The sequence below is a fragment of the Leptopilina heterotoma genome, unplaced genomic scaffold (assembly GCF_015476425.1).
Source record: "Leptopilina heterotoma isolate Lh14 unplaced genomic scaffold, ASM1547642v1 Lhet_114, whole genome shotgun sequence".
Lineage (NCBI taxonomy): Eukaryota > Metazoa > Arthropoda > Insecta > Hymenoptera > Figitidae > Leptopilina > Leptopilina heterotoma.
Genome location: NW_025110833.1, coordinates 1,901,440 through 1,923,359, shown reverse-complemented (window position 1 = coordinate 1,923,359; position 21,920 = coordinate 1,901,440). Strand labels below are relative to the sequence as shown.

General features: G+C 26.8%; 5 protein-coding genes across 8 annotated transcripts; 2 read left to right on the top strand and 3 right to left on the bottom strand.

Moving 5' to 3' along the window:
* Nucleotides 1-8: 8 nt before the first annotated feature.
* Nucleotides 9-5,065, bottom strand: LOC122507715 (kinesin-like protein KIN-7I). 3 transcript variants are annotated; one of them, XM_043620593.1, is made up of 10 exons: nucleotides 4,602-5,065; nucleotides 4,223-4,395; nucleotides 3,197-4,087; nucleotides 3,030-3,117; nucleotides 2,105-2,868; nucleotides 1,823-2,036; nucleotides 1,458-1,619; nucleotides 798-1,095; nucleotides 365-644; nucleotides 9-171 (listed from the first exon to the last, which is right to left on the bottom strand). In XM_043620593.1, exons 1-10 carry the CDS (start codon nucleotides 4,744-4,746, stop codon nucleotides 112-114), a joined length of 3,075 nt encoding a protein of 1,024 aa, XP_043476528.1. In that variant the 5' UTR covers nucleotides 4,747-5,065; the 3' UTR covers nucleotides 9-111. The 3 variants fall into 3 exon arrangements, with proteins under 3 accessions (XP_043476528.1, XP_043476512.1, XP_043476520.1); XM_043620577.1 differs by having other exon boundaries at nucleotides 3,197-4,395; XM_043620585.1 differs by having other exon boundaries at nucleotides 133-171; nucleotides 382-644; nucleotides 3,197-4,395.
* Nucleotides 5,066-5,995: 930 nt separating this feature from the next.
* On the bottom strand, nucleotides 5,996-11,675 carry LOC122507698 (sorting and assembly machinery component 50 homolog). The gene is made up of 8 exons (XM_043620558.1): nucleotides 11,487-11,675; nucleotides 11,130-11,192; nucleotides 10,966-11,034; nucleotides 10,676-10,894; nucleotides 9,190-9,401; nucleotides 8,737-9,115; nucleotides 8,322-8,610; nucleotides 5,996-6,284 (listed from the first exon to the last, which is right to left on the bottom strand). The coding sequence occupies exons 1-8, from the start codon at nucleotides 11,505-11,507 to the stop codon at nucleotides 6,100-6,102; spliced, it is 1,437 nt and encodes a 478-aa protein (XP_043476493.1). The 5' UTR covers nucleotides 11,508-11,675; the 3' UTR covers nucleotides 5,996-6,099.
* A 133-nt stretch (nucleotides 11,676-11,808) lies between these two features.
* Nucleotides 11,809-13,966, top strand: LOC122507706 (26S proteasome non-ATPase regulatory subunit 13). Its single transcript, XM_043620566.1, has 5 exons — nucleotides 11,809-11,970; nucleotides 12,057-12,170; nucleotides 12,394-12,720; nucleotides 13,005-13,337; nucleotides 13,494-13,966. The coding sequence occupies exons 1-5, from the start codon at nucleotides 11,855-11,857 to the stop codon at nucleotides 13,759-13,761; spliced, it is 1,158 nt and encodes a 385-aa protein (XP_043476501.1). The 5' UTR covers nucleotides 11,809-11,854; the 3' UTR covers nucleotides 13,762-13,966.
* A 674-nt stretch (nucleotides 13,967-14,640) lies between these two features.
* On the bottom strand, nucleotides 14,641-16,886 carry LOC122507684 (putative uncharacterized protein DDB_G0289963). 2 transcript variants are annotated; one of them, XM_043620537.1, is made up of 7 exons: nucleotides 16,675-16,878; nucleotides 16,047-16,097; nucleotides 15,869-15,904; nucleotides 15,714-15,755; nucleotides 15,529-15,543; nucleotides 15,371-15,449; nucleotides 14,641-14,728 (listed from the first exon to the last, which is right to left on the bottom strand). In XM_043620537.1, the coding sequence occupies exons 1-6, from the start codon at nucleotides 16,765-16,767 to the stop codon at nucleotides 15,387-15,389; spliced, it is 300 nt and encodes a 99-aa protein (XP_043476472.1). In that variant the 5' UTR covers nucleotides 16,768-16,878; the 3' UTR covers nucleotides 14,641-14,728; nucleotides 15,371-15,386. The 2 variants fall into 2 exon arrangements, with proteins under 2 accessions (XP_043476472.1, XP_043476481.1); XM_043620546.1 differs by lacking the exon at nucleotides 15,529-15,543 and having other exon boundaries at nucleotides 16,675-16,886.
* Nucleotides 16,887-17,536: 650 nt separating this feature from the next.
* Nucleotides 17,537-21,884, top strand: LOC122507654 (ATP-binding cassette sub-family F member 2). The gene is made up of 9 exons (XM_043620480.1): nucleotides 17,537-17,696; nucleotides 18,065-18,244; nucleotides 18,359-18,762; nucleotides 19,000-19,163; nucleotides 19,465-19,692; nucleotides 19,773-20,160; nucleotides 20,366-20,557; nucleotides 20,652-20,855; nucleotides 21,108-21,884. The coding sequence occupies exons 2-9, from the start codon at nucleotides 18,070-18,072 to the stop codon at nucleotides 21,249-21,251; spliced, it is 1,899 nt and encodes a 632-aa protein (XP_043476415.1). The 5' UTR covers nucleotides 17,537-17,696; nucleotides 18,065-18,069; the 3' UTR covers nucleotides 21,252-21,884.
* Nucleotides 21,885-21,920: the final 36 nt, after the last annotated feature.

Genomic DNA, 21,920 nt, shown 5'->3' with positions numbered 1-21,920 from the left:
TAAAGTATATTGAGATTCGCGTTATTATAAAAAATAAACGGTAAAGTTTTTATTGTTACAAAAATAGGAAATTAGTATTTATGAAACTTATTTAAAAAAAAACTAGAGACCTTAGGAGAAATTTTCTTTTTCTGCTTCCACGTACTCATCACCGCGTCTCGGCAATTTTACCTGAAATTACAAAAAAATATTAATTATTATACGAAAAATATTAAAAGGAAATGAATTTATTTTTGTTATTTATAATCAAGAAACATTTAATTGAAAAAATATTTTAATTTAAAAAGCTGTAAAGTAAATGAAAAGATGTAAAATAATAAGAAAAATTTTGCAACATTTTTTTTCATGAATATGATAAACTTACTAAGTTAAAAGTTTTACATTTTAAATCCATCTTGTTGCTATTTCTCAAAGGAGTTTTAGAAAGTACACTTGTAGACTTATTTGCAGAGCCGAAAGTTTTTTGTAAATTCGATGAACTAGACAATCGTGAAACTTCGGAATATTTTCCTGATTTGTTTAAATCGTTCATTGACTTCCTCCTTTGTAACGTTGGGAGTGAAGAAAATTTTGGAATTGCCGAAGGTGTTCTGGGAGATTTTTGAACTTTCGGAGTGCTTGCTCTTTTTGGAGATGATGCGTTTCTAGAAAAAAATGCGTAATAAAATTAATATAATTACATACAGTAATAAATCTTGAAATAGAAATTATTCTTGAGTTTTGAACGAATTATTTTTACCATAATAAATATTTTTTTTTGAAAATTAATGACTGAGCTAAAAATATGAATTATTTACCTTTTTGGACTATCCTTGGAGACCAATTTTTCGTGATTCGGTCTCAAAAATGGTGACACAGGAGAAATATTGCAGGAAAGTTTACGACCTTGAGGAGATTTGGGTTTTAATGAATTTTTTTGTTCCTTACTGTCCGGAGTGGATGATGCAACTGGTTTTGATTTTGATTTTTTGAAAAGGGATGATATCGACGAATTTGGTGTACTTGTAGGCACATGAAGAGAAGATGATTTTTCTGGTGAAGTTCTTGTAGATGTTTCAAGTTCAGATAGAGAGGAAACTTTTTTAACAAATGAACCTAGAAAATAAGAAGAAAAAAATCTATTCATTTATAAAAATAAGAGAAAACTAAATAAATAAAAATAAAAAAATAATTGAAGTCTTGCGAAGAATTTTATTAATTAAATTTTGAAAATAATAAACAATAATAACTAATTGTGTACTTAATAAATGAATTTTTAAAATTTTGAATTTGAAAGTATTCAAAAATTAAAGTTTGTATTTAAAAATAAATAATTTTGTAATTTGCATAATAACAATAATAAATTGAATATCATGTTTCGAGCGCGTAATTAATTGATAATTGAAAGCAATATTTATAAACGAATATGAATAAAATAAAATAATATGAATTTCATTCGAATAAAAGCGATAATTTACCTCTTCTCTGCAAACCTCCAAAAGGTATCGTAGCTTTCATTGGCCCTTTTTTAGAAACTCCAGATTCAGATTTACATTTGAATTTATTTTTCAAAGCACTCGTCGAACTTGAAAGTGTCGTTTTCTTTACATCCGTTACTGTCACAACTTTATCACTGACTTCTATTTTCAAAAAATTAATTTAATTAAATAATTTAATAGTTAAATGATTAATAATTGTTAATAGATATTTTTATTTAATTATATTTATAATTTATTTTATTTATTTTTATTTATAATTATTTTATTTATTTTTATTTATAATTATTTTAATTTAGAAAAATGTGATTAAAATTTTAAACCCAAATACTTTAAAGTTTACAAACCTTTGATGGAAATTGCCTTCTTCATATTCGGTACACTCGAGGAAGTCGATTGACTTCCAAAAGATGAGTTAAACTCACAAGGATCACTCGAGAATTTTTTTCGTGCACCAGCAGTTAGAGACTGTTCACGCCCTTTAGGTGATTGCGATGTTTTTTTAACCACTTGATCTTGAGACAAATTTTCAGAAACTATTTTCCTAATTGGCCCTTTGATCTAGAAAAAAAATAAATTCCTGCTTCAAAATGAAAAAAGTTTATTATCTACTTTCAAAAATTTCTCACCTTTAAAGGTGAATCAATTCGTTTTGAAAACGATTTAATAAAATCGCTTTTGCCCTTCTTGATCACAAAGGAAGATTTCCTCATGAGACTGTCCTTTACAGTGAGTCCACTCGATTTATTCTCTTCTTGTTTAACACATTTAGCATTTTCTTTAATTTCCTCAGTTTTTAAATTTCCATTTTCTAAATTTTCCTCATCTTTCTCCTCATTTTTCTCCGTTTCTAAATTTCTTTTCGCTTCTAAATTTTCTTCAGTTTCTAAATTTTTCTCCGTTTCCGAAATTTCCTCCGTTTCTAAATTAACAATCTCTGTATTTTCCCCTTGAATATCGTCTCTAACAGTTTGTGCATTACTTTTTGCATTTTGTAAATAAACATTCAATAAATCGGCATTATTCTCCCACTTGACACCCAAAACTTTTTCAAGATCATTCAATAATTTCTCAGCATCCGGATTCTTTTCGGTTTTAATTAATTTCTCGAGTTCCAATAGAAGAGATGTGACGACAATTTTCTTTCTATCCGAATCTTCAGATTGGGTAAATTCTTTTTCTATTTCTTTTATTTTCTTCATTTCGTTCGCCGTTTCATTTAGTTCTTTATTTTCATTGTTTGCTTCATTTGACGAATTTACAGGCACATCGGTTTTTAAAGGCGACACTGGCAAATCTATGAGATTCATTTCAACTGCCTCCACCTCCTCATCCGAATCGGGTAGATTATCAAAATTAAATTCCGTGTTGGATAGCAGATCAAATCCACTGGCTGTGAAAATAAAAATTAGATATTAAATTTTATTTTAATAATTTAAAAAAAAAAATTTTTTTAATTTTATTTCTTTTATATTTTTAAGCTTCGCATTTCAAAATTATTTTAAAAGATTTAGTTTAATTTAGTTTTACATTTGGTGTAAAAAATATACTTACAATTTGATTTGTCCGTATCTGCCATTTCCTCGAAAGTTTTTGCAATTTTTCTCGCTTCGCTCAAAATTGATTTATTCATACTACTTTTCTGCAAAAAAGGAAAAAAATAAAATTTAATAATTAATTCTCAAAAAAATGGAATTAAATTCCAAAAGACAAATTCTTACAGTAAATACAGAATCAGAAGAAGTATCGGTTATCGAATCCTTGCTTGTGGAAGACTTTGATTCATTTGTGGGAATAAAAACTTCAACGTCAATCAATTTCTCCTCATCGTTAATTTTTTTATTCTTAATTTTCTCCTTAATTATTATACCATCATTTAATGTGAATTCCTTGGAATTTCCCGCATTCTCCATATCTTTCCTAACATCCTCAAAATCACTGCAACTGTGAGATAATTTTAATTTCAATGTTTCGAATTTATTTCGTAAATCAGAAATATCATTGCATACAGTTTTCGAAACGTTAACGATGGTCGGTAGAATTTGTGAATTCGATGTTGAACCACTTTCCATAAATGCTTGATTCATCGTTCCATTTGACAGAAAGGAAAGTGATGAATTATAAGCCGAGGAAATGGAATTTAATCTCGTAATTTCGGAAATATTTGATATATCCGTGAATACAGAATTATCAATACTCGATTGTTCCTGTAGAAATGCTTTATTCATTTGATCATCATATTCTATACTTGATAATGTACTTCTCTCACTATTGCAAAGTTTATTCTTAATATTTCCCGTTGAACAAAATCTTTGTTTGTGATTTAAATTCTTTGACGATGAATTTAAATTTCTATCGCCTTGTGAATGACAACGTCTTGATTTTGATAATAAATTTGTATTGCCCAGCTTCCCTTCTGCTTCCATAATTCCCTTTTGAATGCACATTGAAACTCTCTTCGCTACAAGTGATCGAATTTCATTTTCCTTAAAACTGACATTCGATTCAATTAGCGAATCATTCATGGCGGAATAATTGAGAGCTGATGAATTTAATGGAGGACTGCTTGGTTCAACGAAAATTTTCGGTACATTTTCAACATCATTTTGTCCCTTTAATAAGTTGGGGGAAAATAAATTTTCATTAATACGATTATTGTCGAGAGCAAAATTATAAATATTGAAGGAATTGTCTAATACTGAATCATCGAGAGTTTTGTTTAATTTTAAAACATTAGCGTGTTTTACATGTTTTGGTACAAAATCGTCCTTGAATTCAATGGAATTACGCTTTGAATTTTTACTGCTTTTCACTTTTTCCAAAACCAATTCAAATGGATCTTCTTTTTTGCGAACATATTCCGTTGTCTCTTGTAAAACTTTGTCGAAGGGATTATTATCAAAATTGTCTCGTTTCTCATCTGAAAATTTGTTTTAAAATTAGAAGAAAAATTTAACTATTAGTTTCTAATTTTTCGAATATATTTACATTTCTCTTTCGAAGTTCTTTTGACCTCTAATTCTATTTTCATTTTCACTTTAATTATGCAAAAAATATTCTATTTATTTACTTTTACTATTTTTTACTTCTTACATTTTAATATATAGATTTAAAAAAATATCTTACCTGCCAGTAAATTTGGTAAACCGTTTGGAATAGAGGTGAGATCATCTTTTTCTATTCCTGCAGGTATTGGAATTAATGGAGAAGCGAGTTCTCTTCTTAACACTTTACTAGTGTCGGGACTATTTAAATCTATTAGATCGTTCATATTTCTGTTAATTAAAAGTAACTTAAAGTTTTCTCGAAACCTTTTAATTCATGTAAATTTTGTTTATAAAAAATATTCTTTTTCCTTGTCGCAAAAAGATGTGGACGAAAAAATCATTCCTATATTATATATAGGCTTTCTTTTAAATATATTTACAATTTACAATTGTCGATGAGTCTTTAAAAGTATATACACATTGTCTATAATAAATAGTGCAAATAATAAAACTAATAAACTAGTAGTAAATGTTGTAAATACATAACTATTGTCACAAACGGTTAGAAACCTTACTGTGTGCCATGCAATACTGTTTATAGGCAGTTGAAAAATTAAGGTTAGCTTTTTAAATTTCGATGCCAGTGCCCTCTTTATTTACCAATTTTCAAAATTCATTTATTTTCCTTATCCTTTTAATAATTAAAAATCTTAATTATTTAAATTTAATTTTTATTTTTATACATTTAATTAATACTTACATGTCTAGTAAAAATAATTTTAAACGTAAATATTTAAAATTTCCAAATAAAAATAATTTTAAACATAAATAATAATTTAATTTACAAAATAATATAATTGCAATAAATATATTTATATTTTAAAAAAATGGAGTCAAAGAATTTCCAAAAAGAGAGGAATGAATAAATTCAATTTCTTAATTTATAACGAAGTCAACTTTAATTTCTGCACAAGAATAACGTCTATTTGTATGTACAATTGGAATACAAGCTTTTTTCTATTATTTAACATTATGCATAACAGTTTTATACAATTTTGTTATAAATGCTTTTTCTATCAATTTTTATAAACTTTTTTTTTCTATTTTCATTTTTTAGCAATTATTTTCTACAAGTACATAATTAATTACTATTATGCACAATATCTTTTTATGAACTTAATTAACGCACCGGTAAAAAACACTATTATACATTCAACCCTTTCTTTTGATTTAATTTAAATATTTTTAATATTTAATATTTAAATATTAAAAATAGTTCATATTTAATATTTAATTTTCAATATTTAAATACTAAAATTAGTTAATATTTAATTTTTAATATTCAAAAATTTAAATACTTTTAGTATTTAAACGATTTAAACATTTCAATTGAAAATTGGAGATAAGTAAAATAATTATTGGCCTCTTTTTTCTTTTATTCTTAAAAATACTCTACAATGCGGGCATTTTCATTTTATTGTACAAAAATTGAAATATATATTTTTTTTTATTTCAAAATAATAAAAATTTGCGTATACAAGACTAGACTTTATTAATTGGGAAAACTAGTAGAAAAGGACAATAATAATAATAAGGGACTATGCATGAAAAAAGAACAAATACTATTTTCATTGTATTTATAAATACTTGACACCTATTCCAAATTGAAATTGTGTCAAGATATCACTCCTGGAAAATAGAAGAGGCATAATTACATTTAATTCTATCCTTGCAATGTTCCCTAAAACCATTGCGATACCACAACCCATTGAACAGCGGACATTTTGCGTAAATATTTTCAGGTACTCGTCATAATCGCTGCCTATAGGGAATAAAATTATTTGTTGTTAAAAAAATAGATAATTTAAATTTTGTCAAAGGAAGTAAATTGATAAATGACAAATTAAATTAATTTAGGGTTGCCACAAGTCAGGGAATTTAGGAAATTGGCAGGGAAATCGGAAAAAATTCTTGAATTATTTTTGTTTGTCTGTAAATTTAGAAATCACCACGTTTTTAATACAAAACTTTCAATTTTTTCTATTTCTGGCAATAATTTATTTTAAATAATTAATTTTTTGAGAAACTATCATATAAAAAAAATACAAAAAAATACAAAAGGTTTCAATTTGAAATTTAAGAAAAATTTTATTGTAATTCAAAACTATAAAGAAGTTAATTATTGAAAACTTTTTATTTAAATTTTTTTTTGAAATTAGTTGAATTTTTTAATATTTAATTAAAAAATTTGCAAATAATCGTAATTTCGTATAAAGTTCAAATGCAAACATAAATATGGTTTTCAGAATTATTTTTGTCGCACATTCTGTTTTTCTCTGAATAATTGAATTCTCAAAGAACTTTCTCAAAAAATAATTAAATTGATTTAAAAAAGAATTTCAGTTAAAACGTCAAGAAAATAATTTAATTGAAATCTTGAACATAATTGAATTAAAAATAATTTTTGAGAAAAATTATTATAAATAATTGATTTAGAAAAGAAATTTTATGAAAATTCTACAAAATGACTGATTAAGAAAGGAATTGAATTAAAATCTTGAAAAGAATTTTATTTAAAGATTTTACAAAATAATTGATTTAGAAAGAAATTGAATTGAACTTTTAAAAACAATATTGGAGAAAAGAATTTTAGTTAATAAATAATTCTAGAAAATTATTTTGGAGAAAAATTATTAAAAATAATTGAATTAAAAATATTTTTTGAGAAAAATTATTTAAAATAATTGATTTAGAGAAGAATTTTTTAAGTTAAAACGTCAAGAAAATAATTTTTGAGAAAAATTTTTCAAAATTAATTGATTTGGAAAATAATTTTATTTACAAATTTGAGAAAATAATTGAGTTATCTTGAAAATAATTGAATTAAAAATAATTTTTAAGAAAAATGATTTATAATAATTGATTTAGAAAAGAATTTAAGTTAAAAATTATAGAAAATAATTTCTGAGAAAATTTTTTGAAAATAATTGATTAAAAGAAGAATGTTATTCATAAATTTGAGAAAATAATTGAGTTGAAATCTTGACAATAATTTTGATGAAGAATTATTAAAAATAATTAATTTTGAAAAGAATTTTGTTTAAAAATTCTACAAAATAATTGATTTAGAAAGAAATTAAATTGAAATTTTGAAAATAATTAAGGAGAAAAATTATTAAAAATAATGGATTTAGAAAAGAATATAAGTTAAAAATTCTAGAAAATAATTTTGGAGAAAAATTATTAAGAATAATTGATTTAGAAAAGAATTGTAGTTAATAATTGTAACAAATAATTGAATTGTAATATTGCCAATAATTTTCAAGAAAAATTATTCAAGAAAAAAAAATTAGTTAAAACATTAAGAAAATAATTGAATTGTAATGATGAAAATTATTTTCAAAAAAAAATTATGAAAAATAATTAATTTAGAAAAGAATTTTAGTTAAAAATTTTATAAAGTAATTGAACTGAAATCTTGAAAATTATTTTTGAATAAGTTACAAATTTCTTGGATTTCAAAAGTTCTGAATTTTTTAATTTTTGAAAATTGAATTTTTATGGAAAATATTAATAATGACTGAATATTAAATTATTAACAAATAATAAACAGAAATTATTGTCGTTTTGGATAATTTTGATATTTGCAAATATTCACAAATAAATGTATCAAAAACATTTTCTTGAGTATCTAATTGTTTTTAGAGTGAATCAAAATATTCTTTATGGTCAGAGAAAAAGTGAAAATTCTATTAGAAAGTCAGGGAAAAATAATATCAAATTTTTGTGGCAAACTTGTAAATAAAAGTAAAATAAAATAAATGTAAAACCAAGAAAATTGACGATTTTCCGAACTCACCAGTTTTAATACGTGATAGTGTGTCTAAATTGCCTCCGTTAACAAAGCCGTGGAGTTTGATAAATTCGGCGAAACTTGGTCGAAACGGAAGTGGTGTATACAAATGTAATGCCGACGCCCAGTAGATATCTCCACCGACAGCATTACCACTTTTCTGTGGTCCACAACCTCTCATTTCGAAACCCCGAAGACTCAAGGGTCCTCCGAGGAAAAATTGATCCACTATATTTATTTGAAGATCATTACTAATTCCCCGCAAAAATCCAGATTGAACGCCCAATTGGAATGTCTGTAAATATTCGTACAATTATTAATCAAATACATGACAAATTCTAATTAATTGAATAATTATTACTTCCTCATAGATGAAGTATTTAATCTTAAACATATGATTTTTATATTCATTTCAACGCACAAAGTACTTGAAGAGGGTCCAATTGGTTTGTAGATTTAATTCATTCTTAACAAATCCTATGTTACCTCCGAGGCCGGCAAATTCAGTTGTCAATTCAATAAGTGAACCTTTTGTTGGAAATAGAGTTGCGTCTCGTTTATCAATGGCAAAAATATGTCTCACTGATGATTTTAATGTTGGACCACATTGTTCGCGAACTTGAAAGGCAGCTTGCTTTGATGCCGTGACATTTCGAACGTCAGCTTCGTATTGAAAATTGTGTGTTATATTGTCGCGTTTACCCTGACTCAATGCAAGGTTCACCAAAAATCCCATATTACTTAATTTATATCCAGACCATGGGAAATCACTCGAAGTTCTAAATATACTTGTTGTCAAACTACAAAAAAGGGAAAATTATTTTTCTATTTTTGAAATTTCAATTAAAAATACAAAGTAAGTGTTTGTTCTTACACTTTTTGGTGTCTACTGTCGAAAAATGGTTTAATTGCGGAAATATTAATTTGATTCGATTTTGTTCCGTAGGAATATTGAGCATTTATGCGTTCGCCTCTTCCGAACATGTTTGGTGTCTCGGTGGTAATTGTCACCGAACCTTCATTATTTCCAACTGATGTGTTCACCGAACCTCTAATTCTTCCCAGTTCTTTGATTGTGAATGTGACCTACGAATTAGGAATTCATTAATGGGTCATTCCAGCGAAAATCGTCTAGAGCTGGTTGCTCGATGATTTTAAAAAATGCTGTAATTAATATATAATATTCTTCAATACAATTAGATTATCCTTTAGTGGTTTATAGCACAAAATATATTTTACATTCTTTTAAATAATTATTTTAAATTTCTAACTGGTTATGAAGTCTAACATAACCCATTTTTCAAAAACTCAGTATAAATAACTAAAAACAGATTAAAAATGCTGCTTTTTATTTTAAATATATATATTTTTGTTAAATACATCTAAATAAACGAAAATTATTTAAAAATAACTCACCAGAACATTTAAATCAGTATTTTTTTGTACTTGCACAGTATAATAAACATCATTTTCTTTTTCTTATATCTTCTGTAGAGAAAAAGGAATCTTCACGAAACCTTTTAAACTGGATTTGTTTTAAAATTATAAATTTATTTAAATTGGAATTTTTTTGGGACCTGTACTCATTAATTATTTAATAAATATGAAAAATTTTATAAATTTAACCTGATTTTGATTAAATTTTTATTTTCATGACTAGACTGAAGTTTGTTTTCTTTAAAAAAACGATAAGGTGATGAACTTCAGTCTAGTCATGAAAATAAAAATTTAATCAAAATCAGGTTAAATTTATATAATTTTTCATATTTATTAAATAATTAATGAGTACAGGTCCCAAAAAAATTTCAATTAAAATAAATTTATAATTTTAAAACAAATCCAGTTTAAAAGGTTTCGTGAAGATTCCTTTTTCTCCACAGAAGATATAAGAAAAAGAAAATGATGTTTATTATACTGTGCAAGTACAAAAAAATACTTATTTAAATGTTCTGGTGAGTTATTTTTAAATAATTTTCGTTTATTTAAATGTATTTAACAAAAATATATATATTTAAAATAAAAAGCAGTATTTTTAATCTGTTTTTAGTTATTTATACTGAATTTTCGAAAAATGGGTTATGTTAGACTTCATAACCAGTTAGAAATTTAAAATAATTATTTAAAAGAATGTAAAATATATTTGGTGCTATAAACCACTAAAGGATAATCTAATTGTATTGAAGAATATTATATATTAATTACAGAATTTTTTAAAATTATCGAGCAACCAGCTCTAGACGATTTTCGCTGGAATGACCCTAATAATTGATTCTAAATTAATACCAATAATTGTAATTCGACATTTTTTTTTTAATTTGACCAAAAAGTTGTATTTTAGTTTTCAAAATGAAAAAAGTTACTTCTATTCCATCGGGCGTTGCATCTGGTCCTTTACTTGTGTCAATGAACGTGTCGATATTTTTAAAACATCCCAAATTTTCCAGTCGTTTTCGAACACTGTACGTGTGAAGAATAACATCATCAAAATTTTTTGCTTTAAAAAGATCTTTCACTTGTAATTTAACAATGTCATCTTTCGTCCTCACAAGTCCATCCACGTGCACTTTATCAACACGAACCTGTATTATTTCCAAACTATTATTTTTGTTTTTTAATACATCACATCCAAAAAATAGTTTTTAAAATTTACCTTAACATCAGATAAATTCAATTCATTACTTGTCGGTTCTTGAGAAAAGTTTGATTTCTTATAATACATCTAAAACAAAGATTAGTAAGAAAAAAAATACAAATACAAGTGAGAAATAAAATAAAAAAACAAATAGTTACAAAAATAATTCACGAGATACATACGTCTTCACTAGCTGAATTTTTCCTCTTTATATCTGAATTAAAACTCTGTTCTTTTGTGGGTTCCTGAAAAAATTAGAGTGTAAAGTAAAATTTAATTTCTGTCCAAGTTTCGAGAAAAAAATAAAATGAATGATGAAATGAGTGAAATTATTCTATGCAATTATTTAGACATTTGGATTACTATTTAAATTATCAAGATTACGTTTTAAAAAATATCATAATTGAAAAAATAGTGTGATATTTAAAGATTTAACCATTAACGAACAAGGTATTATTAGAAATTACGTTGATGACTAAAAAGAAACTAAAGTGAGAGGTTATACAATGTGACTTCTGTACAATGTTTACGATATTTACCTTTGCATGAACGGTGCCCATTTCTTTTGTAAATTAAAATTGTCCTGTCGAGTCTGATTTAATTCTCAATAACGATAAATTTGGCTTTTTTCCGTGAATAACGAAATTTAGTAGATATTTTTAAAAGCAAACAAATGAGGTCGACTGTCCGTCTGACCGGCATACTCTGATTTTACCGACTTGTAAATCTTCATAATTTTGATGATGAAGAAGTTCCACTTTTGAGCGATAGTTGGTGCTCTTTTTTAACAACATTCGTCGGTGAATTTCGTAAAATTTCGTGGTTGTTCGTTGTTGAATGTGTTCTTGTGTTGAATACACTTCATACACTTGAATGTGTAGTTGTGAGTTGTTGTGTTGTTGAAAACATGGCGGTAACAGTATCACCGAAAGACGTTGGCACGTTTTTAAGTCAAAAACAAAATGTCTCAGACAAGGAATTGGCTGCAGAATGGGGACAATTGGAAGAGCTCTACAATAAACGGTAAATTGTCAAAAATAATATCCCTTTTATTTTGAATTTCAATGAAAAAATTAGAATACAATTCTAAATGGTCCGGTGACTTGCAGACTTTGGCATCAGCTGACGCTGAAATTAGAAACTTTTGTTAAGCATCCAGCTTTACAGAAGGAAGACAATTTGGTGCAACTTTATAATAATTTCCTATCGACTTTCGAAAATAAGTAAGTAACTAAAATTTTGTTTAATTATCTGTTTTTGTTAATGTAGCTACATAACCTATTTCTCCTCCTATTGTTCACTTTTGTTCCTTTTGTTCCTGCACTTATTTTAATCACTTAACATTTTTTTTTCTGTTTCACGAAACGAAAAGAAAGAATTTTAAATTTATAAACATTCACAGGAACTATTTTTTAATAATTAGTAATAATAGACAATTCTTCTCAGGATCAATCCACTTTCACTCGTTGAGATTCTAGTTCACGTGATAGCGCAATTTCCAGATAAACAGGAAGCAATAACCTTTTTGGAGAAAACGGAGGCAAAAGTAAAAAGTAATAATGAAGCACTGTCACTTTGTAAAGTTCTTGCTGGTCAAATTCTCCTCGATATTCTCAATGATCAAGATAGAGCGAAGAAAATCATTGAGGATGTGGAAGCAATGCTCGATAATGCCGATGGAATAACTTCGGTTCACGGAAGATTTTATCTTTTAGCTAGCCGCCTTTATCGATTACAAGGGAAGCATGCAGAATATTACCGAACTGCCTTAAGGTATTTAAAACCAATTTTTCGAATTTTGATAATTAGGATAATTAATTAATAATTGAAACGCGCTCCGAAGAAGTAAATCATTTTAAGGTTATGTTTATGTTATTATTATCTTTAATTAAAAGGATTAAAAATTTCTGTTTAATTTTAGAAAACAATGACTTAACCAGGGATTTTTTTACTTCTTCTTGACGTTTGACTAATTTAACGACCGAGTGATAAAATTATTGTCTATAATAATAATAGAGTTAATAAATTTGAATAAAATGGCAAATTTCTTTTAACAGATATTTAGGTTGCATTGAGTTGAATACCTTGAGCAAGGCGGAACAGGAGCAACATGCATTTTTCTTAGGTCTCGCCGCCCTTCTAGGAGAAGGTGTTTACAATCTCGGCGAACTATTGGCACATCCAATTCTCGAATCGCTGAAGGATACGGCGAATTCCTGGCTTGTTGACTTACTCCAAGCATTTAATGCCGGCGATATTGCCGCCTTGGAGAAATTAAAACCACAATGGAGCAAAGTTGCTGATCTCGCGGCTCAAGAACTGAAATTAAGACAAAAAATTTCCCTCTTGTGCCTCATGGAAATGACATTCAAACGACAGGCGAATAATCGGTAATAATTCTCAAAAAAAAATTAATAAAATTCCTACCAATTTGAAGAATTCTTCAAATTGTTGACAAATCAACAAAATTGCAAATCTTGAAAACTTTGCAAACTTTGCAAGATTGTTGGCAAGTTATTTTTAAATCATAAAAATTGTTTTTTCAGACAACTAACATTTACGGAAATCTCCCAAGAGACTCGTCTGCCAATTGGAGAAGTCGAACTCCTGGTTATGAAGGCCCTGGCACAGGGATTAGTTCGAGGTGCAATTGATCAAGTCGCTGGAACTGTGAATATGACCTGGGTTCAACCTCGTGTTTTAGATCGAACACAAATTGCTGGAATGGTACAGCGGCTGGACGGTTGGTGCAAGGACGTGAACACTATGGAAAATCTTTTAGAGACACGGGCTAACGAAATTCTCACACTTTGAAGATCTTTTTTCATTCTTTCATTCACAAAATTTTGTGTTTTTTTGTTTATTTACGACAAACGTCCATAACTGTCTCTTCAAAAATGCGTATGAATGAAGTGCAGTAGTTTTTTTTCAGTAACAGGATAATACTTTTTCCAAGTGCTACGTTCGGAGTGAATGTTTAACTTAAATATTTACAATAAAAATTATGAATTAACGCTTATATGAACTTTAATTAAAGAGAATTTTTAAATACACAATTCCTTTTTAGATAAGAATAGTTTTTTTTTAGTTAATACTAATTTGCTTCTAGTATGTAGAAGTCCGGTTTTTTTTTAAAAAAAAAAAAAAGGTTCGTAAAGTCCGTAATTTGATAGAAAAAAGACGAAAAGTTCGTAAATTGAACGATATAATTTGGATAAGTTTAGAGAAATTACAAATTGATTGCAGAAATTCAATTATTTTCAAAAGTAATAAAATTCTTTGCAATCATTCAACTATTTTCACAAATAATAACATTTTTACAGGGATTCAATTATTTTCGTAAATATTAAATTCTTTTTAGGAATTCAATTATTTTCGTAAATAAATAAATAATAAAACTCGATGCTGAATTTCAATTATTTTTAATACAATTTTAATAGAATTCCTCAAAAAAGTGTAATTTTATTAAAATTTGTAGAAATAATTGAATTTTGAAAAGGTTTCATATTAAAATCTTTGAACATTTTAATTTTTCATATTTTTAACTAGATAACAATTCTGTAGAAGAATTAATTTTTTTGTAAAAGTTTATTTCTTTTTTACATGAAATTATTTATGATACATTTGACAGGTGCTTGGCCTGTCGTATAATGCGTGACTTTAAACGAGTATAAATAAAAAAATACAATAAGGTTTCTTTTAGAATAATATTTATTTTCAACTATAATAAATTCCTCACAGGTTTTTTAATACATCATAGGAATAATTATTATTTTTGTGACTGCAAAATAAAAATGAAACTTGGTTCATTTTATCAACATTTCAAGACTCACTCATCATCTACTAAAACTAACTATTTACTTCATTTTTTTACGTTATGCTACATTTTTCATGGAAATTTAATTTTTTTTAAAAACTTTTGATAAAATTCTAAGCAAGAATTCAATTATTTTCATAACTAATAAAACTCATAGAAGAATTCCAATTATTTTTAACACTATTTTAAATTAATTAATCGAAAAATTCAATTATTTTCACAAATTAAGTTTTACACAAAAATTCAATTATTTAAAATAAAATTTTCATAAATAGATAAATTAATTATTTTCATATAGATATATAATATTGATCACAAGAATTCAATTATTTTTAAATGTAATACATTTTTTTTGGGGAAATTCAATTATTTTTGAAAATTTTAATAAAATTTGTTGCCGCATTTCAATTATTTTTAATACATTAATTATTTAATTATTTTTGATACATTTTTAATATTAATTATAAAGTGCGAAGTCTGAGAATATAATAAATAAAGTATAGCTTGAAAATATTGTTAAAATTAGTAATTAAATTTGTATCTTCCTTTTTAAAAATTAAATAAAATTTACTTAGAATGATTAATTTGTTACTAAATTATACTTACCGATTCTCCAACTTATTTATAGTCTTAACCATTCATAATCTTCATCATCATCATCATCATCATCATTATTATTATTTTCCTTTAGAAACGAAAAAATGTTATTAAATTCAATGTAAGTAATAAAGTAATTTTTAAATAATTAATAGTCTGTATTTTACCTGATAATCATAATCCTTTTTTAAAAATAAAAAATTAATTATTTAATTAAATTAAAACAAATTAAATAAAATTAAAAAATTAATTGAATAAAATAAAGTAAAATTTATTTTTATGTAAAGACTATAAAATTTATAGAAACAATGAATAAAATTACTTTTACTCAATACTACAATAAATTACTCACAGATTTTTTAATGGATGTGGTATTAGTTATGTTGGTAGTTATCTTTAAAAAAAATAAATTTAATTTTCCATTCTACTTGTTAAATTATTAAAATACACAATATATAATACAAACAAAAAAAATTTAATATAAATTATTAAACGAAAATAACTTACAATTTTTTCTGTTATTGGCTTAATTTCTTCACCATCCTATTGAAATAAAAAAAACATTTAATAAATTTAAATTTTATTAAAATTAAAGCACTAAAATAAAATTTTTAATTATTTCATAAATTTAATTTTTAACAATGAATAAAATTACTTTTGCTCAATACTATAATAAAGTACTCACTGGTTTTTTTGTGGTTGTGGTAGTAGTTGTGCTCGTTGTGCTGGTAGTTGTCTTTAAAAAAATAATTTGTTTTCAGAAAAAAAAACATTTCCCCCCGGTTTTAAGTATTTCAGCTTTTTCCTCATTTTTCCCGGTTTTAATAATTTTTCTAAGATAGAAAATAATCTAATAAAATTTAAAGAAGCTAGTTTTTCACTGTTAAATTTTTATTGTCTTTTTTATTTATCTCTAACATTTTTTTTTACTTCAAAAACTGTTTCAATAATAACGAAAATAACTTTTCTTTCAAATACATAATTTTTATTTAGGAAAATTGAAGTGTTTTTAAAAATTCTATTATTATAACTATTATAAATATGAAAATATTTATTATTTAATTAATTGTCAATTATTTCATTAATTATTAATTTTTCAATCAATTATTAAATATTTAGCAAAATATTATTAATACGCGTAATTATTTCTAAACTTGAAGGTAAATGTAACATTTTTCCAAAAGTGTATGTATAGCATATGAAAAATTAAAAAATTAAAAAATTTACCAAAAATATGTCAATAAAATTTTAAATTAAATTAAAAATGTTTCCTTCATTATCACGATTTCTTTTTTAATAATTAATTTTATTACCTTCTCATTGTGATTCGTGAGTGTACTCTTTAACAATATTCCTGTCACAATACAGTGAACAATAAAAATTAGTAAAGCCCAGCCATGATTCATTTTTACTTTTATTTTCGAGAAAGTATACACTTATTTCCACTTTTTGAAAAAATTGAAAAAATTCGTCGTTTATATACCAAATGATTTTTTACGTTATTTTTTTTAAGTATAGCTTTAAAAAAAAAATTTTTTTTAAACTTTGTCAGTCGTGTTGACTGATAATTTATATTACCCTTTGTAACTGATTGTACAAATATCATTATTCTTAAAAATTTTATTAAAATTCGTCAAAAGAATGCAATGATTTAAAAATTTATTGATAAAATTCTTTGTAGGAATTGAATTTCAAGAAACATTCAATTATTCAAAAAAAATTTTATTTTTGTATTTAAATAATTAAATTAAATTCTTTTTAAATACTTTCATTGTTTCGTGCCCTGATATTTCCTAGCGCTGATTGGTCCATTTTGACGCCATGATGATCGTTACAAGAACGCGCCTAAATTTGAAATTTTCTTATTTCATTATTATTAAACCTATTTTAATTAAATATTAATTAATAATTAATAAAAAATAGTGCTTCTATCATAAACGAAAATAATAAAAAACAATGTACGTACTATTTTCAAATGCCGAAATCCATTTTTGTCACACAGGTCACACGACTGTGACATAACCTAAAAATTTACTCCTAAATATTACACAGCTTTTTTTTACTGAATCAAGTGGAATTCTTTTTAATTATTCATCAAAAGTGATAACAATTTGTATTATTTGATTTAGCAAAAGCATACACAAAATTAAAAAGAGGTGACGCGGGAATTTTCAGAGGAAAGTAGAGACATCTAGACGATCTTTCTCTCTCTCTCTCTCTCTTTCCATTTAAGTCATTTGACGGCTTCGCTTTTGCCGTTTGCTTCGTTTCCCTTTTCTCGTCACGCACGTGTCTGTGTGACGAACGAATTCCATTTTTTTGGCGCACAAAGAAGGTAAATTTTTCCAATTATTAATCGAACAATTGAAAACAATTGAAAATCTTATTGTCACGTGTTGATATCGGGAAAATTTTGACAGCTGGATTAACATTAAGGAGTTAAATATTTCGCGAAAGGTGTAGAAGGCTGGCGATGTGTAATCTTTTGTCTCAGTTGGAGGTCACGCATAAACGATTTTCTTGATATTCTAATAATGTTGAGAAGTGTTAAAAAAATTTTTGTAATATATTGCGAAATATTTTATTACTGTACACGTGGTGCATAATTCCTAACCTGTAAACTTACGTAACGGAATCGCGTATTTTTTTTTATAATCATTATGCAGATTTTACTTATGGTGAGTGTGTTGTAAATTTTTCCAGTGACAATGCCGTCCGATGCAAAGAAAAAGCAGCAACAGAAGAAAAAGGAGGCTGCGAAAGCGAGACAATCTGGCAAAAAACCAATCAATTCAGGCAAAACCAATGAAAACGGTAAAGAAGAAAGTCCTGTGCCTGGCGATGCTAATGGTACCAATGGGACTGCGCCTTTAAGTGCCGAAGGTAGGGAAATTAAATAATAATTTTCTTCTATTTAAATATTTTATTGGGTAGTTGATTTTGATAATTTTTTAATGAACTAGGAAAATTAATTGAAATCTGGTATTTATTTTTTAGAGGCACTTTGCTTGAAATTGGAAGCGGACGCTCGACTTAATGCAGAGGCAAGAGCCTGCACAGGATCACTGGCATCACATCCTCGCAGTCGGGATATTAAAATTTCCAATTTCTCTATTACTTTTCATGGCTGTGAATTACTTCAGGACACAATGCTGGAGTTGAATTGTGGACGACGTTATGGTTTATTGGGTCTCAATGGCTCGGGAAAATCAACTTTATTATCGGTACTTGGAAATCGCGAAGTGCCTATTCCTGATTCAATTGATATTTTTCATTTGACAAGGGAAATGCCAGCGAGCACTAAAAGTGCACTTGAATGCGTCATGGAAGTCGACGAGGAACGTGTGCGATTGGAAAAACTCGCCGAGGAACTTATCGAGTGCGAAGAGCAAGACGCTCAGGTAATTAAATTGATCAAGTTCGAAAAGAAATTTGATTATAGAAAAAAAATTAAATATAGAAAAGAAATTAAATATAAAAAATATTAAATATAGAAAAAAAACTTAACAGAAATAAAAATAAGTAAAAAAGAAAAAATAATAAAGAAAATAAATTACAGTAGAAATGAAATTACGATAGAAAATAATTTTCGCTAGTTGGATTTTTCTTCTAGTTAATTAAAACTTGTTTGTTAACAGGAGCAATTAATGGATGTTTATGAGAGATTAGACGATATGGCAGCCGACACTGCAGAGGCGCGAGCAGCGCATATTTTGCACGGTTTAGGTTTTACTGCAAAAATGCAGAAAACACCAACCAAAGATTTCTCTGGTGGTTGGCGGATGCGTATCGCTCTCGCAAGGTAATTTTCGTAAACTAGTTAAAAACTTGGCATTCATTTATTACAAAAATTCTGGTTTTTATGTCATTTTGAAGATATTGAAACTTTAAATTGTCCTTAAATTTTTATTTTCATTTTTAAAAAAAACCAGAGTTTGCAATTTTTATTTTTAAAAATATGAATTTTTGTATTTAAGTCATTGAATTCGTTTTAGTCTTAAAGCTACTTTTTACAGCTGTTTTTTTTATTTAACGAGTGCGAAGCCTGTAATTATTTTTTTCCCATTTTATTAAGGATTTTTATTGAGAATTAATTTTTTCAGAGCACTCTACGTGAAACCTCATTTACTATTGTTGGATGAGCCCACTAATCATCTCGATTTGGATGCTTGCGTCTGGCTTGAGGAGGAATTGAAAACATACAAAAGAATTCTCGTCATTATTTCGCATTCACAGGATTTCCTCAATGGCATCTGTACCAATATTATTCATCTTAATAAAAAACAACTAAAATACTACGGTGGAAATTACGAAGCATTTATGAAAACAAGGTACATTTTGCTATAGATTTTAAGAAAAAAGATTGAAAAAAGTTAACGGAGATTAATTTAATTTCTCTTCTTTTCATTAGAATGGAATTATTGGAGAATCAGGCGAAACAGTATAATTGGGAACAGGATCAAATTGCGCATATGAAGAATTATATTGCTCGATTTGGTCACGGTTCGGCAAAATTGGCAAGACAGGCTCAATCTAAAGAGAAGACGTTGGCTAAAATGGTTGCTCAAGGTTTAACCGAGAAAGTAGTTAGCGATAAAGTTTTAAATTTCTATTTTCCATCGTGTGGAACAATTCCGCCGCCGGTTATTATGGTTCAGAATGTCAGCTTCCGATATAATGACGACAGTCCATTAATTTACAAAAATTTGGAATTCGGTATTGATTTAGATACAAGACTTGCTTTGGTCGGTCCTAATGGAGCTGGAAAAAGTACCTTGTTAAAACTACTCTACGGAGATGTGAGTTTACATTCTTTTCCTTTGTTTTCTTTTTTCCTTTCTTTACTTTTTCCTTTCCTTACTTTTTCTTTTCTTCACTGTTTTTTTTTCTTTACTTTTTCCTTTCTTTACTTTTTTCCTATCTATACTTTTTTCCTTTGTTTTCTTTTCCCTATCTTTACTTTTTTCCTATCTTTAATTTTTAAAAATGAATTTTACGTTTCAGTTGGTACCGACGAGTGGAATGATTCGAAAAAACAGTCACTTGCGAATTGCCAGGTATCACCAGCATCTTCATGAACTTTTGGATCTTGATGTTTCTCCTCTGGATTATATGATGAGAGCATTCCCCGACGTGAAGGAACGTGAAGAAATGAGGAAAATCATTGGTCGTTATGGTCTCACTGGACGTCAGCAGGTAAACTGTTATTTTATTTTTTCAACGACAAAAGTTAAACATTTTTTTTTAAAGCTATCGAAAGTTTCTAATTTTGAATTTTTCTCTACAAAAGGTCTGTCCCATTCGTCAACTTTCCGATGGACAACGTTGTCGCGTTGTGTTTGCTTGGCTTGCATGGCAAGTTCCGCATTTACTTCTCTTCGACGAACCCACCAATCATTTAGATATGGAAACCATTGATGCATTAGCCGACGCAATTAACGATTTCGATGGAGGAATGGTTCTAGTTTCCCACGACTTTAGACTTATTAGTCAAGTAAGTATTTCTCCTTCTTAAATAATAAAAATTTTTACTTTAGAAGAAAAGTTAAGTTCTTCTTTTTAAAGAAAAAGGAGAATAAAAACAGGGATGCCACAGTTTAAGGGAATTTAGGAAAATAGCAAGGAAAGTGTAAGACAAAATTAAATTATTGTGTCAACCCTGAAGAAGAAATAGGAATTAAATTTAAATAGACAAAAAAAATTCCCTTTTTGTTTCTAAAATCCTCTAACAATAAAATTCAAACAGGTGGCAGAAGAAATTTGGGTTTGCGAGAACACCACAGTGACAAAATGGCAGGGCAACATTTTGGATTACAAGGAGCATCTTAAGAGCAAAATTTTGAAAGACAATCAGAAGAGACAGAAGGAGTTGACGAGTCGCCAAAAATAGAGAAAACAAACAATTGACCGAAGTGTTCCTTCAATTTCCCAAGGTTTTCTTTCTTCACACACAAAAAAAAATAATATTGTTCTTAATCATAGTACCGATTTCGATAGTTTATAATTCAAATAATCTTGCGATCTCAATTTCGTTGCTGCTGTGTAGCACGAAAGCAGATCACAAACCGATCTAGATAATTTATTTAACTGACAAAACAGGTATTAAAAAAAATATACAATTTAGATCTATTCGCAAGTTTCACTAAAAAAAAGAAAAATTTTGTGAAATAGCGAAACAAATTTTTAAAGGTTTAAAATTGAAACTAAGCCTATTGCTTACTGTGAATAATAATAATAATAATAATAATAAAAAATAATAATAATAATAATAATTACGCATGCTGACACATTAATTAATTCACCAGAAATGATTTTCGCGTAGAATTCTTTATTATAAAACATTTTCTTAAAATTTTATCAAAAAATATAACAATTTTCTTATTCTTTTTTGTTTCTTAGAAATATATCAGATTATCAAATGTACGTAAAATTTTCTGCATAATGACAAACCGATATTTATGAATTGTGTATTTCAGATTAATAAAAATTACACCAATTTTTTGAATAAATTCTCTTTTTTAAATCGAACTCTCTTTAAATTATGTAACATTTAAAATTA

Coding starts and splice junctions, on each gene's coding strand:
- LOC122507654 (XM_043620480.1), top strand. CDS start 18,070: ATGCCGTCCGATGCAAAGAAAAAGCAGCAACAGAAGAAAAAGGAGGCT. Junction 19,164..19,464: donor ATGCGTATCGCTCTCGCAAG/GTAATTTTCGTA, acceptor TAATTTTTTCAG/AGCACTCTACGTGAAACCTC. Junction 20,161..20,365: donor TAAAACTACTCTACGGAGAT/GTGAGTTTACAT, acceptor TTTACGTTTCAG/TTGGTACCGACGAGTGGAAT.
- LOC122507706 (XM_043620566.1), top strand. CDS start 11,855: ATGGCGGTAACAGTATCACCGAAAGACGTTGGCACGTTTTTAAGTCAA. Junction 12,171..12,393: donor CTATCGACTTTCGAAAATAA/GTAAGTAACTAA, acceptor AATTCTTCTCAG/GATCAATCCACTTTCACTCG. Junction 13,338..13,493: donor AAACGACAGGCGAATAATCG/GTAATAATTCTC, acceptor TTGTTTTTTCAG/ACAACTAACATTTACGGAAA.
- LOC122507684 (XM_043620537.1), bottom strand. CDS start 16,767: ATGAATCATGGCTGGGCTTTACTAATTTTTATTGTTCACTGTATTGTG. Junction 16,098..16,674: donor TCACGAATCACAATGAGAAG/GTAATAAAATTA, acceptor ATTTTTTTAAAG/ACAACTACCAGCACAACGAG. Junction 15,756..15,868: donor AGCCAATAACAGAAAAAATT/GTAAGTTATTTT, acceptor TTTTTTTTAAAG/ATAACTACCAACATAACTAA.
- LOC122507698 (XM_043620558.1), bottom strand. CDS start 11,507: ATGGGCACCGTTCATGCAAAG. Junction 11,193..11,486: donor TGGGCACCGTTCATGCAAAG/GTAAATATCGTA, acceptor TAATTTTTTCAG/GAACCCACAAAAGAACAGAG. Junction 9,116..9,189: donor GACAGTAGACACCAAAAAGT/GTAAGAACAAAC, acceptor CCTTTTTTGTAG/TTTGACAACAAGTATATTTA.
- LOC122507715 (XM_043620577.1), bottom strand. CDS start 4,746: ATGAACGATCTAATAGATTTAAATAGTCCCGACACTAGTAAAGTGTTA. Junction 4,396..4,601: donor TTTACCAAATTTACTGGCAG/GTAAGATATTTT, acceptor ACAAATTTTCAG/ATGAGAAACGAGACAATTTT. Junction 172..364: donor AATGTAAAACTTTTAACTTA/GTAAGTTTATCA, acceptor TTGTAATTTCAG/GTAAAATTGCCGAGACGCGG.